This window comes from Megalobrama amblycephala, linkage group LG7 (assembly GCF_018812025.1).
Source record: "Megalobrama amblycephala isolate DHTTF-2021 linkage group LG7, ASM1881202v1, whole genome shotgun sequence".
NCBI lineage: Eukaryota > Metazoa > Chordata > Actinopteri > Cypriniformes > Xenocyprididae > Megalobrama > Megalobrama amblycephala.
The window spans coordinates 13604983-13623141 of record NC_063050.1 but is presented as its reverse complement, the minus strand read 5'-3'; the positions used below and the strand labels follow the sequence as shown (position 1 = coordinate 13623141).

General features: G+C 38.8%; 1 protein-coding gene across 5 annotated transcripts in view; it reads right to left on the bottom strand.

The window, feature by feature from the left end:
• Window positions 1-67: 67 nt before the first annotated feature.
• Window positions 68-18159, bottom strand: part of peli1a (pellino E3 ubiquitin protein ligase 1a) — a 19536-nt gene continuing 1444 nt past the window's right edge. For 2 of the 5 annotated variants that reach the window (XM_048195928.1, XM_048195932.1), the window contains exons 2-7: window positions 6212-6381; window positions 6005-6134; window positions 5579-5680; window positions 5232-5429; window positions 3431-3619; window positions 68-1463 (exon numbers count right to left, since the gene is read on the bottom strand). In XM_048195928.1, coding sequence (XP_048051885.1) covers window positions 819-1463; window positions 3431-3619; window positions 5232-5429; window positions 5579-5680; window positions 6005-6134; window positions 6212-6282 — 1335 coding nt within the window. In that variant the 5' untranslated portion in view covers window positions 6283-6381 and the 3' untranslated portion in view covers window positions 68-818. Of the gene's footprint in view, window positions 1464-3430; window positions 3620-5231; window positions 5430-5578; window positions 5681-6004; window positions 6135-6211; window positions 6382-6549; window positions 7031-9530; window positions 10588-17160; window positions 17614-18159 lie in introns of those variants that run through there. The other 3 variants (XM_048195930.1, XM_048195933.1, XM_048195931.1) reach the window with 3 other exon arrangements.

Below are 18159 nucleotides of genomic sequence, written 5' to 3'. Positions count from 1 at the left end.
GGTGGAAAAGTGCTCTTTATTGAAATATGAGCTATTACCTTTATTCTTTAAGAATGATACAAAAACATTTCTGAGAAAATGCAACAGCAACACAGTTTTAATATATATGTATATATACATTATAACATTACATAACCTCATTTCAAACTCGATGATGAAAATCATTGGCATTTTTCGAGGTGATAATCTGTTGCATTTTGAAACAACAAGCACAAATGAAAGGAAAACAATTGAGAAAACAGGTTTACACACCCACTGAAGTGTATTCATACAGATTCATAACAGGTAAAGAATGTTAAGGTCATAAAACTGAACTTGAGCTAGTCTTTTCTTCTCTATTGTGATGTATATTCAAGTGAAACATATTCACAAACAAGAACAAATATAGGGCGGGGCTTGATTTTTACACAGGGAATTGATTGGATGGTTGTGGTTTGCTATTGGTGGAGCTCATGTGATTGACAGGTTGCCCCACCCTCACACCAATAAACACATCATCAGAGAAGAGATATCGCTGCAAGAGGGAGGGGCAACATCTCTTCTCTAAGATGATGTGCAAAGAAAAATCATTCAGAATAAATACTGTGATTTTTTATAAAAAAATTATTGATTTTGATTTCATGATGACTTTAATATTAGTTTTTGCAGCTCAAGCACAGTGACTTTCAACAGAAAACTACTGAATGTACGACGGGCTTCGCTCCGTCCGGTCAGACAGCTGGCAGTGCAGAGAACAGATGGCTTGTGGGAAAATCAGAGAGCTGAATATGTGTTGGCAGTTTGGCACGAAAGAGTCTTAAATACACACGCACACACACTCAGTCCAGCGGCCCCTGAAAGATCAGTCTCACGACCTTGGACTCGCGAGCGAGTGGCCTCATGCAGAACGGACAGGCGGGATAAAAGCCGTGAGATCCGTGCGGCAGCAGCAGTTTGCTCCAGAACGCTGCCGTCCGTTCCGAACACACGTGTCCGCAGGGGTTGAAGGCGTGCGTCGGAGGCGCGCCGTCCAGATATAAGCCCGACTCACGGCCCAGCTTGAGCGGCACGTACAAACCGCGTGTACGGCACAGCGGACACTCTCTCTCGCCCTCCCTCAGCGGCTCCTGCTCCGTCTCCTCTTTCGCCTCGGACTCGTCGTCCTCCTCCTCGGTCGAGCCCTCTTTCGTGACCCTGCGGCGCCCCCTCCAGGCGTGGTATCCGTGCACGTGTCCGCAGTGCAGGTAGGCCCAGGGCTGGTCTTCGTGGGCCGTGCCTCTGAAGGAGCGGTCTAAGCTGGGGAAGGCCAGCGTTCGGAGGCCCACAGGACACTGCGGCCGCGCCGCGTTCAGCTCCCGCCGCAGCACCTCCAGGTGTTTGAGGGTGGGCGTGCGGGACAGGCCTTCTGCCGAACGCCACAGGAGAGTCGCACCGCACAGATCGATTAACGTGCCGTCCGTCAACTCCTGAGACTCGTTTTCAACCTAGAGACAGAGAAAGAAATAGAACTTTAAAATTTGCTTATACATGTTGATTTGAACAATCATCGAACATTAGGTGTTAAACTCCTGGAAACTCATGGAAAAATAAAGGTATAGCTGGAGAATCTTTTAAGGTGTTTAGGAAAGTGCCCATGTTTTAAATAATTTATATTTCATATATTTTATACTTTTATATATAAAAAAAATTGTGTGTGTGTGTGTATATATATATATATATATATATATATATATATACACACAAAATAGAAATATTCAATTAAAAAAAAAAAAAAAATATATATATATATATATATATATATATACACACACAAAATAGAAATATTCAATTAAAAAAAAAAAAATATATATATATATATATATATATATACACACAAAATAGAAATATTCAATTAAAAAAAATAAAAAAAATATATATATATATATATATATATATATATATATATATATACACACACACAGAATAATATAATATATAAAATATAAAAAATCTATAATTAAAAATATTTAATAAAAAATATATAATTCATCAAATATATTATACTATATTAAATATTTATATAATTATATATATAATTATAATTTAATAAACATTTTTGTAACTATATTCATCTATATTAATTTGCCATATATTTTATATTTTCAGGTGCTTATTATCCATTGACGAAGATGGCATTTGGAACTGACACATGGGAAAATAGACACTTTTGTTAAAAATCTAATCAGAATAATGATAAAATGGTCAGATATCACAGATTTATGTGCCTGCCTAATCGAATGGTTTCTTTCAGAGGAGTTAAGAAAAGGTCAATCTGCAATGACTCAAACCGCCCACTAGATGACGCTCTTATTCACGCATTAATCCACATGCTCTTCAAACATGATCGCTCAGGTCTGCAGTGAGTCAGAAAACATACAGTGAGCCCATACAGAGTCATAATGGAACAAATCCAAACCACATCCACTATTTAGAGAGCACAAAATAACCAGAGAAACCTCCCAGCGTCACCTCGGGTCTGCCGTCTCAGCCCGGCCACACAAATCCAGACACAGACACACAAAACACGCCTACCACGTATATACAGATGAGTTTACACAGGTGCAAATACTGCATTTCCACAATTCACAGCACAAAAGTATACTTAACATGACAAGGAGAGCTCACAAAAACAGTTTTTAGTAGATAGATGCCACAATGCACAAAAAAAATACTTAAAACATGCCATTTTCGTGCCATTTAAGTAAAACATAAAGTTGTATTTCTTTCTTTGATTTTTGGGTGAATTAATCATTTGTTTTTGAGATTCAACTTCCAACAAAACCCATCATGAGCTTTAACACTGTGCCCAACAGATACTGAGAAATAGAGGAACTAAGAGATTTTCAGGATTGCAGTTGTTTACCACCGACTGCCATTTCATAACGTCTCATTCTCACACACTGTGCATCCAGAAAAAAAGCTGCATGGTGAGGTTACGGACAGGACTTCTGACACCATGGAGACCAGATTTAACAACACAACAAACTTTCCAGTTGGACGGGAGTCATATCACGCACAACAGCGCACAAACACAAACATACAGGACACGACACAAGCTTTGTGCTCATTTAGTCTCTGTGGGCGATCACTGATTGAAAAGATAGAAATATACAAATTTATTCACACTGCAAAACTGCATAACACTTCTGGTGTGTGTGTGTGTGTGTGTGTGTGAGATTCCAGATAAGGACGGTGGGAATTTTGTTGTCATGGTGATGTTAGCTGGATGTTTGAGTAACACAACAAGGAAATCTTACCCTACTGTTTATCTGTGCATCACCAAAATGTCGCTATGGTGAAGTTTTGACCTGCTTTTGGAGTATGCCTCAGTGATTCTCTGCCCTCACTTTGGTTGTGAGTTTAATGAGAAAGTCTATTAATTAATGTCTGGTTACATTTGAGAAACTCTCACCAGTTTGCCGGATTTCTGAGCTGACCGCGTCTCTCTCAGCGTGAAGACGTTTCCACAGACCGAGATCTCTCTCCAGGCGCCCGGTTTGGACTCGCAGGTGAAGCCGTGTCGCGGTCGCATCACCAGCACCCCGTTCGTGGTCAGTCCGTCCATCTGGCTGTCAGCGCACCACCATTTCGCCGCTTTCTCCTGAGGACAGAGGAAAAACAGGTTCATTCATTCAGTCACTTCATTTATTGATTCATTCATTCACTCACTTCATTCACTGATTCACTTACTTCATTCACTTGCTTCATTCACTGATTCAGTCATTTGCTCACTTCATTTACTGATTCATTCATTTGCTCACTTCATTCACTGATTCACTTACTTCATTCACTTGCTTCATTCACTGATTCATTCATTTGCTCACTTCATTTACTGATTCATTCATTTGCTCACTTCATTCACTGATTCATTCATTCACTCGCTTCATTCACTGATTCATTCATTTGCTCACTTCATTCACTGATTCATTCATTCACTCGCTTCATTCACTGATTCATTCATTTGCTCACTTCATTTACTGATTTGTTTATTCAGTCACTTTATTCATTGATTTATTAATTACCTCACTTCATTCACTGATTCATTCATTTGCTCAATTCATTCTCTGATTCATTCATTTGTGTACTTCATTAACTGATTCATTCATTCGCCCACTTCATTCTCTGACTCTGTCGTTCGCTCACTTCATTCTCTGATTCATTCGCTCACTTCATCCATTGATTCATTCATTCACCAACTTCATTCTCTGATTCAGATGGTCACTCCATTTACTGATTCATTCATTATGTCAGTTTATTCACTGATTCATTCATTCACTCACTTAATTCACTAATTTATTCATTCGACCACTTCATTCTCTGATTCATTCGTTCACTTCATCCATTGTTTCATTCATTCACCCACTTCATTCTCTGATTCAGACGTTCGCTCACTTCATTTCGCTCACTTCATTTTTTTATTAATTGATTCATTAATTACCTCACTTCATTCACTGATTCATTCATTTGCTCAATTCATTCTCTAATTCATTCGTTTACTTCATTAACTGATTTATTAATTCGCCCACTTCATTCTCTGACTCTGTCGTTCGCTCACTTCATTCTCTGATTCATTCGCTCAGTTCATCCATTGATTCATTCATTCACCAACTTCATTTTCTGATTCATTCACTCACTTCATTTACTGATTCATTAATTCGCTCACTTAATTCACTGTTTCATTCTTCACTTTATTCACTGATGCATTCATTCGCTCACTTCATTCACTGATTCATATATTCACTCACTTCATTCATTGATTCATTAATTCGCTCCTTCATTCACTGATTCATGCATTCGCTCACGTCATTCATTCGCTTCATTCACTGATTCATGCATTCGCTCACGTCATTCACTGATTCATTCATTCATTCGCTCACTTCATTCTCTGATTCATTCATTCACTCGCTTCATTCACTGATTCATACATTTGCTCACGTCATTCACTGATTCATTCATTTGCTCACTTTATTTACTGATTCATTCATTCACTCACACAGACTACTGTTCAAAAGTTTGGAGTTTGAATTTGACCCAAACTAATGAACGGTAGTGTTGATCATTCACTTCATGAATTGTTCACTCACTCACTTGTTAATTTTCAGCCTCTCCAGGATCAGTGATAGGAGAACACATGAATGCATCGTGGAACGGATGGATGGATGGATGGATGAGTGTGAAAGACTGTTAGAGAGGAGAGAGTGTGTTTGACCCACCCCCAGGAAGATGCTTTTGGACGAATCGAAGCCGGCGGCGTAGATGCGCGCAGTGTAGGGCGGGGCTCGCTGACACACGATCCGACACGCGAATCGAGATATGGTGCTCTGAGACGACAGCGTGTCGCTGTTACCGTGACAACCAGGTGCCATGTCCATCACCACAAAATCAATGGGGCTTTCAGTGGACCGGCCGATCTGCAAAAGAAAGACGTTTTTATAGGGTTAGTGCATTGATGAAGGGGAAATCACACACGGAGCAAAATATCAATGACAGATATGAGCAACTTTCACTAGTTTAACGGATGCAAATCAGGTGACGGCACAAATCCACCCAGAAAACGAACCTGAAACATGTCAGTGGTGCTGTCGTGAGTGTACTCCACCACTACCGTCTGCGCCCGGGACAGCGTGTACGACACACTGTGCTGACCTTTGTTGCTGATGGCCTGCAGAAACACCAAAACCCTTTGGTTAGTTCATTTCATTTACATCAGTGAAGCCAGGATACAGCTCACTGATCAGATTCACAACATGCAGGAGCAACAGATGACAGTGAAGCATGAGGATAAAATAAATATGTTGCATGCTACATGAATTAAATGCAACATGCTTTAGATGCACATGTAAAAGTGAAGAGTGATAAGGAAAACAGCTCACATTTAAACACTCGGCTTGTGCAGAAGCCCTTAAAAATCCAATGTGACACATATAAATGAGCAATAAAGTTTTAAAGACATATAAAAATGATTATCGGGAAAATGGGCGTGTACCTTGGCGGTCTGTGGACTGCATGTGCTGTGGACGGTGCTAGGTTTGACTCCATTGGCTTTGGGTCTCTTAAACAGAGCAAAACGACTTCTCCTCCTGCCCCGGTCTCCGTTCGGTAGGGAGCCGTTGTAGCTGTGTAGAAAACAAAAAACGTTGGTCCACCATCTTGCATTAGTAGCATTTACTTTAAGCAAAAATGCAAGCCTTACCCGAGGATGATGAGCTCTCCGTATTTGATGGGTTTAGAAGAGCTCAGCAGCTCCTGCTCGGGGGCCAACATCGCTCAAAGACTTCCTCTGAAATATTTCAGCTTTTTTGTCTTTTGATCTTTGATCTAACTTCCTCAGTGCTCCACCATCACAGCCTCACCAGAAAACATCTGCAAAGACACGAAAACACAAAAAAGCAGGTTATGTTAATCTGTGTCCCTAAACGAATGACTAAGCAACAGATGCCTCTGATGATTCACAGTTTAGTTTGTTCTCCGAACACATGCCTTTTAAAGTAGCACAAAATCTAATGCCTCGAATGTTAGTCTTATTCCCACCTGTAGGGAGGCGCCATTGAGTCTATACTGCACCAAAACAGAGCAAAAAACAATAAAAATCCGCAAACATTATAGAAAGAGAATATAAACAAAAAAGTTCAATAGCACACAAGCAAATAATGAGGTCTTCAAATATGAAGCAGGAGGTCTTCCACAAATATCGCTGAGATGGTTTCACTTCCTCTCAGTGTGGGTTGGCATCAGTGTTGTTTTGCTCCTTCAGGGTCAAGCGGTCATGAAAAGTCAGTCGATGCTGGCACGCGATAAAAACCACAAACATAAAAATAGCAGGCGACAGACATCCCTGTTTCCGACTCAAAAACATCAACTTTTACAGCCGCAAATGACAGTGCTAGTGCAAAACACAAACTCTATCATAAACGCAAATCAAGTAACAAATAAAACAGGTGGTTGGCAAAACAAACAAACAAACAAACACCAGTGTAAACAAAACTATAAAACAACCATAAATAAATGTTTAAACCAACACACACACAAGCACAATTTTTCAACAATTGCTAAGCAACAAACAAACAAAACATAAATAAACATGCAAAGCAACACACACAAGCACAAATCAACAAACACAAGTGCAATGCAACAAACCAAACCAAAGAAAACATAAAGAAATGTGCTAAGCAGCAAAGTGCAAAGCAAAAAATTAAACATAAATGAAAATGTACACATGCACAAATTAACCAGCAAACAAACACAATTCCTAATCAAACATCAAACACACACACACCAGCACAACTCAACAAACTACAAAGCAACAAACGAAAACAAACACACAAACAAACATAAAAATGTAACACAGCACAAACTAACCAACCAACAAACAAATACAATTCCAAATCGACATGAACAACACAACAAAACAACAATTACAAATCCACAAACTTAAATGAGCTATAAAAACAACAAAGACACACAAAGGGCCCTATTTGAACGATTTAGGCACATGGTCTGAAGACGCAGGTGCACTTAGGGCGTGTCCGGATCTTCTTCAGTGATTTTTAACTGCAACTTGCATCCTTTGGGCCCTATCATACACCCAGTGCAATGCAACGCCAGGCGCGACGCAAGTTTCAGCCCAATGCAGTTATCATTTTCGCATCCTGCGCCACATTGTCTAAATAGCAAATGCACTCGCACCCATCTGTTTGCTCATGGGCGTCCTGGTCTGAAAAAGAGGTGTGTTCAGGCACATTGTTGGCGTGTTGCTATTTTGAGGCAACTGAAAACGACTGCGCCATTGACCAGCAAAATTATTTTTGTTATTTAAAGGGTGCGTTAGTAATATTTGCCTATGTGGGTGCGCAACGCGTGTACATTCTGCTTGTTACACACACAGGGACATGCAGCAGAACACAAACATGCCAAATATTAAAAATAAAAAGATTACAATGTAAAAGATTATTATTGTGTGCATAAAGATAAAAGTGCTTTGGTGGAATCCGGTTTGTCCCGTAGATTGTCTGCTCACGCACGAGCAGAACCATTTCCTCGCTAGAGAAGTGTTCAGTCTTTCCGCTTGCAAATTCCACCATGTAAATAGCGAATCTGCCATGGCGCGAGTGCAACTGCCTTTTAAAGGGAATGGGAGATGAGACTCTGATTGGTTTATTGCACGTTACGCCCAAAACACACCCATGACTCATTAAGAGACTAGGGACAACCCTTTTAGACCATGTGCCAGGCGCGGCGACCATTTTTCATGTCGTTAAACTAGCAAAAGAGGATTCGGACAAGCCCTAAGTGCACCTGCGCCGTGTGCTTTAGACCTTGCGCTTAAATTGGGCCCTTTATGTTGCACTAGGCTGTGTCCGAATCCTCTTTTGCTAGTTTAACGACGAGAAAAATGGTTGGCGCACCCGGCACATGGTCTAAAAGGGTTGTCCCTAGTCTCTTAATCAGTCATGGGTGTGTTTTCGGCGTAACATGCAATAAACCAATCACAGTCTCATCTCCCATTCCCTTTAAAAGCCATGTGCGCTTGCACCATGGCAGATTCGCTATTTACATGGTGGAATTTGCAAGCGGAAAGACTGAATGGTTCTACAGAGAGGAATCCTTTGATTTTTAATATTTGGCATGTTTGTGTGCTGCTGCGTGTCCCTGTGAGTGTAACAAGCAGAGTGTACGTGCGTTGTGCTCCCGCATATAGGCGCATATTACTAACACACTCTTTAAACAACAAAACAAATATTGCGCCATTGACTTTAGACCAGGTTTCAGTTGGTCAATGGCGCAGTCGTTTTCAGTTTACTCAAAATAGCAACACGCCAACAATGCACCTGAACACACCTCGTTTTCAGACCAGCACACCCATGGGCGAACAAATGGGCGCGAGTGTATTTGCTATTTAAACAACATGGCGCTGGATGTGAAAATGATAACTGCGTCGGGCTGAAACTAGCAAAAAACACTTGCATCGCGCCTGGCATTGCTTTGCGCCTGGTCCAAAAACAAGCACAAATCTACAAAAATGATTGCAAAGCAACAAACAAACAAAACAAAAATAAGCATAAATAAGTATACCAGCATAACTAAACAAACAGCAAAACAACAAACGTTGTTCAAGAAATGAACAAAAATGTAAAGCAGCAAACATACACATGCACAAATCGACCAACAAACAAACAACTACAAACACAAGGACAAATGAACAAATTTGTCAAAAATCAAAAAAACAAACAAAACAAACAAAAAACAAAAACAAATGTAAACACAACACTGTGTGGACAAGACAAAATTTGTAGTTACTAACGTAATTAATTGCAGATTTTAAGTAATATAATCTGACTACTTTTAGATTTATTTTTTATCTTGGTCCAGACAAAAGTATAAATCATAAAACAAACATAAACACAAGCACAAAGTTAGCAGAGAAATGCAAACAGCTGTGTGTACAGAGTAATACATTTTTTTAGCAACTGCATAACTAACAACAAGCCACCTATATGTGTAAAAGTGCAAACCTTCATCTGCTTGCTCTCTTTCCTGTAGGTCTGTATGAATGACCCAGAGAGAGCTCTCCCAAACAGTGCAGATATCTGATCCTTGCTCAAAGCACTTAATCATCTGTCTGACAGAAAGACTCTGACTTAGTGTGAATAAACTCCTCACCTCATTCCTGCCTGTCACACACACTAACTTAACCACACAAAGCTAGACATGTTTCTTAAGGACAAATACTGTCAGCCCTAAGGGCAGTATGTGCTATGTGCTGTGTGTGTGTGTGTATGTGTGTCACACCCCGGCCTCGTCCCTGTATCCATGCCAGACATTTGCTCAGAATACAGAAGACATTTGCACTCTTGCCAGCCGGCTACAACACAGCGCAGTGTTTCCACAGCAACGCAGTATACACTGGCTGATGTAGGGCACACACCTCTCTGGGCTTGTGCTCTTTGAAGTATGCATGTTTGCTAATGATGAACTGTGATTTATGATCAGATTCTGAGGATCCAAATACACACACACATATATGAGTGAACAAGTTTGGCGAAGATTTCTGGTCCGGTGTAGCGTTTGGAGAGATAAAGATAAAGATAGCTAGGCAGTTGCTGGGGGGTTGCTAGGGTGTTATATTATTGTCCACCAGGTGAAAATCTCCTTATCACTTATTAAAGTAATAGTAAGTAATGATAGAGAGACATTCATGTGGGAGTTGAATATCTACGAACGTTTAAGAAACTTTTTAAAGCGTAATTAAACCTTAATATGTAGTACTAAAAATTGAATTAACCATGTATGAATAAAAAGTTTATATCCATCTATCTATTTTACATTAACTTACAATAGTCATCATGGACATCTATTTTCGTGCACGTCTTTCATGGATTATCGCATGTTGTCTCCGTTCGGCCAAAGTGATTGGCTGAAATCAGCAGTTTTGACCCCGCCCACTTCTTAAACAACCGTTGTCATGACAAATCATGTTGTCCCTCGAAATCGGGTCTCCACAAACCGTCAGTTAAAGGTGCCATAGAATGGAAAATTGAATTTATCTTGGCATAGTTGAATAACAAGATTTCAGTACATGGAAATGACATACAGTGAGTCTCAAACTCCATTGTTTCCTCCTTCTTATGTAAATCTCATTTGTTTAAAAGACCTCCGAAGAACAGGCGAATCTCAACATAACACCGACTGTTACGTAACAGCAAAGTCCCTTTAAGACAAGTCATTTCACTCGGCGGCCATCTTTGAAACGCCTCTCGGGCATCCTGGGCATCATGCAATCTCTTTGAATGGGGAAACTGAATTGAATGAATTCTCCAAAACTGTTCGCCAACCTTACGATTAAATTTCATATTTGAAATAACCAATGAAATCTGACAACAACCGGCTCATAAATTTAGCTTCTAAACGCTCGAATCATGACAAAAAAACTGTATTTTTCAGGCTGGATCAAGCTAATGCGCATGCGCAGACCTAAATGCACGTCTCTTCGGAGGCACGCGTCTGACTGTTTCTATAGAAACCGGTGATTCTAACGGCCGCTGAAGTGACGTGATGACTTTACCAGTTGGCGATTGGCTCTTATTTAGAAGGCGGGACTTATTCCGCCATATTGCGCGTTACACTTTCTTCTATTCAAAACAATACGAGTGACACGTCTTGTGTTATTCTATAGTCTTTGGTAACAGTCAGGATCATTAATATGTACGCCCCCAATATTTGCATATGCCATGTTCAAGGCATTAGACAAGGGCAGAACGTCTGGATGTGCACAGCTGAATCATCAGACTAGGTAAGCAAGCAAGGACAATAGCAAAAAATGGCAGATGGAGAAATAATAACTGACACGATCCATGATTACATGATATTTTTAGCGATATTTGAGCACTATCAAACTCATTCAGAATCAAATGTAAACAACCATATAAATACTATACTCACATGATCCGATTTATGCATGCAGTTTGCATGACGAACACTTTGTAAAGATCCATTTTGAGGGTTATATTAGCTGTGTGAACTTTGTTTGTGCAATGTTTAAGGCAGTCGCGAGCTCGGGGGTGGGGAGCGCGAGGATTTAAAGGGGCCGCAACCTGAATCGGCACATTTCTAATGATGCCCCAAAATAGGCAGATAAAAAAATGTATTAAAAAAAATCTATGAGGTATTTTGAGCTGAAACTTCACAGACACATTCAGGGGACACTTTAGACTTATATTACATCTTGTAAAAAAATGTTCTAGGGCACCTTTAATTATTAGCCTATATATACAAATGGTATTGTAAAATATGCATAGCTTACTATCAAAGTCCTTTTAAGACGTCATTTTCACATCTTTGAAACGCCTCTCGGGCATTCAAGTGCAGCTCCTATCTCTTTGAATAGGGAAACATTAAATTCCCCAAAGTTGTTTGTCAAACTTTTGATTAAATTTCATATTTGTAATCACCAATGAAATCTGACAACAACTGTCTTATACATTTTTTTCTAAACGCTCGAATCATGACAAAAACTATGTTTTTTAGGCTGGATCAAGCTATTGCGCATGCGCAGACCTAAATGCGCGTCTTTTGTGCCTCATTTCAGAGGCGCGCGTCTGACTGTTTCTATAGGAACCGGAGCTTCTAACGGCCACTGCAGTGACGCGATGACTTTACCAGTCGGCGACTGGCTCTTATTTTGAAGGCGGGACTTATTGCGCATATTGCGCGTTGCACTTTCTCCCATTCAAAACAACACAAGTGACGCGTCTTGTGTTATTCTATAGTCTTTGTTACTATATATTGCGTAAGAAAACAAATTAGTGCATAGTAAAACCAAGAGAATGTAATTACTTACACTTGATTAACTGTTAATAAATAATAATAATAATAGCCTAAGTGAATAATTGAACATCATTAAATTTTACTTATAGATGAAATATTTGGACATTTAACACTTAATTTAACACATAATTACATTAAAGATGATTGTGAATATATGTAGGGTAAGTGTAAATGCGTGTATAAACTAAGCTATCAGGCTAATTCGGTATCTGTATGTTATGCAAAAATGGGATCACTTGGGGTCCTAATAGAGACCCGATTTCAGGGGGGACCCAATTTGTCACTACACCCGCTCACTCACAATGGCTTCTGCTTGGTCTTCATGCGGTCTTCAAACGGTCATGATTATTTTCCTCGCACGGTTAAGCTAAATAAACTTCTGAAAGTCACAATGCAATCAAAACTTGTTTTATAATGGAGTATTGTAATATTTATTATATATGATTTATTCGTGCACATCACTCGTTGTTTTAAATTCATATGCCCTTGTAATCTTTAATCAAAATAACTTCCCCTTCCTCTTGCAGCGACATGTCTTCTTTTCTCTGATGACGTTTACTAGTGCGAGGGCGGGATCAACCTGTCAATCACATGAGATCCACCAATAGCAAACCACAACTATCCAATCAACTCCACATGGACAAAATCAAGCCCCGCCCCACATCTGTTCTTTCGCTCAGATAGATGTCACAATAGATAGCTCAACTTCTGTTTTATGCCGACTATAAATATAGTTATTATTGGTAAAAAAAAAAAAAAAAAAAAAAACAGGCCTATTTAAAAGTGAGATTGACAAAAAACCCAAGCATGAGCAAGTCTAACAGTGACTCTTGCTTTAGCAAAGCAATCATGCCGGTCAGATGTGATGGTGTTGGCCGTGTGAGTGTTTCCTCTTGCTCCAGAGGGAAGGTGGCTCCGTCAACACAGAGTTTCATTCACCCCGTGTCTGAAAGCCCCTCGCTGGATAGACCCACCCGACCAGACGCACCAGTCAAAGGCTGACTTCACTGTCAAACAACAAAGGATCCTTTATGACACACACCCACACGACCTCCACACCGATGCTGAGACCGAGAGTGCTGCTTTACAGCGCCTGAATTCACTTCATCTATACGTGTAAGAGAGACGGTTGGACGTTTGTTTGTTTAACCGCAGCCTTTTAGCAGTGCAATAGAGAATGAACTCTCTGTTTTGATAATGCTGCAAAGGCTTATTGTCTCAAACTTATATGCACAATGCAAAGTTGTTGTAGTGTTTCTGATTCTAATGCAAACTTCACTCTTAGAAGAAAAGCTTCAATAAAGCTTCTGTCAGGCTCTTCATATATATGCTGCATCACAATTCGCCTACTTATACTACACCCTGAAAGTATGTACACTTTTGGGACATACTATCATGTTAAATTGCCTCTTTAAAGGACGCACTGTCACATAGTTATGTGCATCCTGTCACCGTAAACTGGCCTGTCAATCATTTTGTCACAGTTAAAAATCCTCCACATTTAATTTAAGAAAAGAAGCAGCATGCTGATCTGCCAGTAGCGGGTCATTCATGAGGAGAACTCTATCATGTGTTTGCATAATGGTGCATTTAAAAGTTAATGGCTAAACGGATCCTCATAAAAGTCCACATTGTTGTTGCAGATGGAATATAACACGGACAACATTAAATAAATATATTTCATCAGGTTAAATGTTGATTATTAGTCCCCTTTATCTAAACCGCTTTACTTAACCGTCATGCACATCCAACATGTTTGTAGTTTTTTAACATGTTTGTAGTTCTGAGCTGAATCTTCCTCTAAAGCGCAATGGGTTGTGGGCAATATTAGCCATTAGAGGCTGTGTTTGAGTCTTGTTTGTCTCGTTCGCTCTGATTGCACGAGCGCCCACTACTGGTGGAACCCTTGCATTGTGTTTAAATGGAACGCACTAAGCCCTTGATTACTGGAATCCGCAATGGACCTGATTTATTATTTACAGTTTTATCCTTATGAATTTATTTTTTACACATCATTCTATAGGCCTTTATGTATGCTTGGGAAGTTGGAGAAAATATAAAAATTGCACAAATGAAAATGATTACAATACAATAAACTGTAACAGTCAGCTTAAGGTACGAGTATTAAGGCTGATTTGTACTTCTGCCTCAATTCTATGCCGTAGCCTGATGTGCACCTTTCCAAAAATGTAACAACGAAGCGCTGTGATTGGTCTGCTAGAACCCCTCCCTCAGGTCAAAAAATTGCCCCGGAGCAAGCGGAGAAGAGCGAGCATTTTCAACTTCCATAGGAACTGCAACAAAAGTCGTTGCCTATTTGCCACCGTTAAATGAAGCTTTTCCGACAACGTAAATGATAAGCAGCTTCTTCTTCATCTTTTTCCTTGATACTGAACACGACCGCGAACACTGCCTAGTGCTCTGCATGTTACACGTGTACTCGCTCCCTCTGTCAAAATCAAGTGGTCAAGGGTCTGTCCAAATGAACTTCCCTCGCCCACTTAACGAAGTGGAACGCACTTCAAAATACCGGTTGGGATTCCCAGAGGGGAAGTGCTTAGGGAAGTTCACGAGTGTATGTCTAAAAGTGGAGTTAAACGCAGCCAGAGTGTTAACGGATCCACACTTTGAAAATCTACGGGAAATAGTAGACCATCTGGGGACTTTTGGCATACACTTTTCGACATACAATGCTTTGGGACACACTTATCCTAATCTCACATACTACTTAAGATGGATAGTATGAACATTGGGATGCAGGGATAGAACCTTTAATGGGTTTCATCATGGCATCATTTTATGGACTTAGTTTTAACTTTATTTACAAGAGTAATTTTTTATTACAAGTTTTAAGTTTAATTACAAGAATTAAGCAGCTTGTAAACATGTATCAGTAGAAAAAAGTGAAAATAACACATTAAACATTAAAGTAGGACGCAATCATTTAAGACATTTCTCCTTCTATTGTTTTGGAATAAATGATTCTTTAAACTTGAGTTTAGAACAGAACCTCATTGATCCTTTCAATAAGTGTTCAACAAAATTTGTTCAAACATTAAACATAAGTTCTAAAATCATAAGTTACTTTTTTGTCCAAAAAGCTCTTAGTTTCACAACACAGTTTCCTCAATGTTGTATAACAGAGCGACTCACTTCTAGAAGGTTTTACATTCGTCCGCTCTTCTTACACAATCAGTTCAAGCGCGCCGGTATAGCAGGCGTCAGTCCCAGAGAGACTCTGACAGCTCGTTTGGACACAGTTTAGGGATGAGTGTTTTGTGTGGAATTAAACATACAAGGGGGTTGATGATTATGAAATGACGAGCAGAAAACACCCTAAAATCCAAAAGCAGAGAGTCAACTAGAGCTGGAGACAGAGTGTGCAAAAGAGAAGAAGGAGAACAAAGAGAGTGAAGGGACAGTGTGTGTGTGTGTGTGTGTGTGTGTGTGTGTGTGTGTGTGTGTGTGTGTGTGTTTGAGAACAGAGTAAATGTGCTTTTTATCAAACTGAGTCTCACATGAAACTGCCACTGTACATTCACTGCAATTGATTCTTGGTTCAACTAACAAATTATTCTTTTATTTTTGGAGTGTTTCAGGTTACTTAATTTAATTGGAATGTTTATTATGCATTTCTGCATGTGAGAGTTTGCACAAAATCACAGAATGCTGTTCATTTCAGTGTTTTCAATGAAGCAAAGTGAGGAAATTTTCACAACAGAACAGTGAAAAAATGGAAATATAACGTTCAAGCTGTTGTCATTATTCAGAGAGAGTGATGTGAAAGGAAAAAGTTCGATTTTTTACAACAGCTTTTTAATTAAAAGAACAAAACAATTTATTACTGCATTTTTGTTATATTGCTTGTGTTTTTCATTATTTTTAGGAAAACATTGGGTAATGTAATGTAAAATAAGGTAAATTGTTGAATTATATTCTGTATATAATAATATAAAACAACTTTTCTGTATACACAATAAATACACAATTTTACTACAGCTATTTTTCTACTGTTTCATAGTATTTTTTTTCTACTTCTCCTTCAAAGGTTGTAAGAACTTTCCAGAATCTGCTGTTTGTTTAGCCTATTTATTTTTGATGACAATGGCTAATATGAAGATATCACAGTTTTTGTAATTCTATCATTGCCTGACAAGTTTAAATTGATTTTGTAATCTCAGAAATGAGAGTCAAGATGGTTCAGTAGTGCACAGATTCGCGCGCCTGAAGGAGGATTGAGCCGGATGAAGATCCGGAGCCTCTTCGGACACACTCAGAAACACGAAGCGCTTCTTTATAAAGTCCAGCTACATTCAAACCTCTGATATTAACGCTGATAATCACACAATATCATGACAAATTTGCCGACAGCTGTCCATCAATCAACGCTGCTGGTCAATCACTGACAACCAAAGCACACCATCCCACCACAAAGAAACAGGATTTTGCATGATTATTTTATCTAGCCTATAAGGGATTCATATTTTAATATTCGATAGAAGAAAGAATTTAAAGTTGGCACTTTAAGTAAAGAGGAGCATTTAACTCTTTTAAACTTTTTTTTTTCTTCATCTGAATCATATGAAGGTTATATTATACAGACACAGAGTATTTAGGCATATTTCGTAGACTAATATTATTATGATTTATTTTAGTTTAGTTAATTTCTAGTTAATGTAGTTTAATGAAACATGTTGCAAAATTATTGCAAATGTTTGCATAATAAATATATGTCAAAATGTGCACAGACATCACCAAAAATGTGCCCGGATTGCATTACAGTGCTTTAATTTCCATTCACTGAAGGTAACAGCTTACCTCTAATTAGACTTTTTAGTGAGCCCTCTCAGACACGCGCCCAACTAAAGAAACTCCAGCTGGACTGACTCGGGTAGTGTCGGAAATAAATGACAACAGTCGTTCTGCTTGTATAAAATAAAATCATGTAAGGAGTGAGGCAGGATGTCCCCAGCAGTCTCAGTGCACTGACAGACCTCCAGATTCACTTTGCTTCTGTCTACAAAGCGTGAGAGCTGACGTCACTGAGAGCTTCGCGAGGAGTTATGGGTAATGCAGTCCAGCCGTTAATCCTTAACCATCCCCCTTTATTTTTGGATTTGTAGTATTTATCGCCTCAGAAAAGTGTTGTTAGTGACCTACATACATAGCAGGAAGCATAGCATTGTATAACTAACTTTTACTGAAGTTATACTGACTTAAAACTTCAGCAGTATAAATAGAATGGAGTTTAGAACAACAGCACAAAAGAACAGAGCTAGAATGTAGCAGAATAGAATAGAATAGAATAGAATAGAATAGAATAGAATAGAATGTGGCATATAATAGCATAAGATATAATATATTGTAGTATGACATAATAGAACAGAACAGAATGTAACAGACTAGATTAAAACATAACAAAATAATAGAACAGAAATACAATAGAATACAATAGAATGTGGCATATAATAGTATAAGATATAAAACATTTAGTATAATATTATATAATTCAACAGAACAGAATGTTACAGACTAGATTAGAACATATAAGAATAAAGTAGAATAGAATAGAATAGAATAGAATGTGGCATATAATAGCATAAGATATAAAAAATATTTAGCATAATATTATAGAATTCAACAGAACAGAATGTAACAAACTAGATTAGAACATATAAGAATAAAGTAGAATAGAATAGAATAGAATGTGGCATATAATAGTATAAGATATAATATATTGTAGTATGACATAATAGAATAGAACAGAATGTAACAGACTAGATTAGAACATATAAGAATAAAGTAGAATAGAATAGA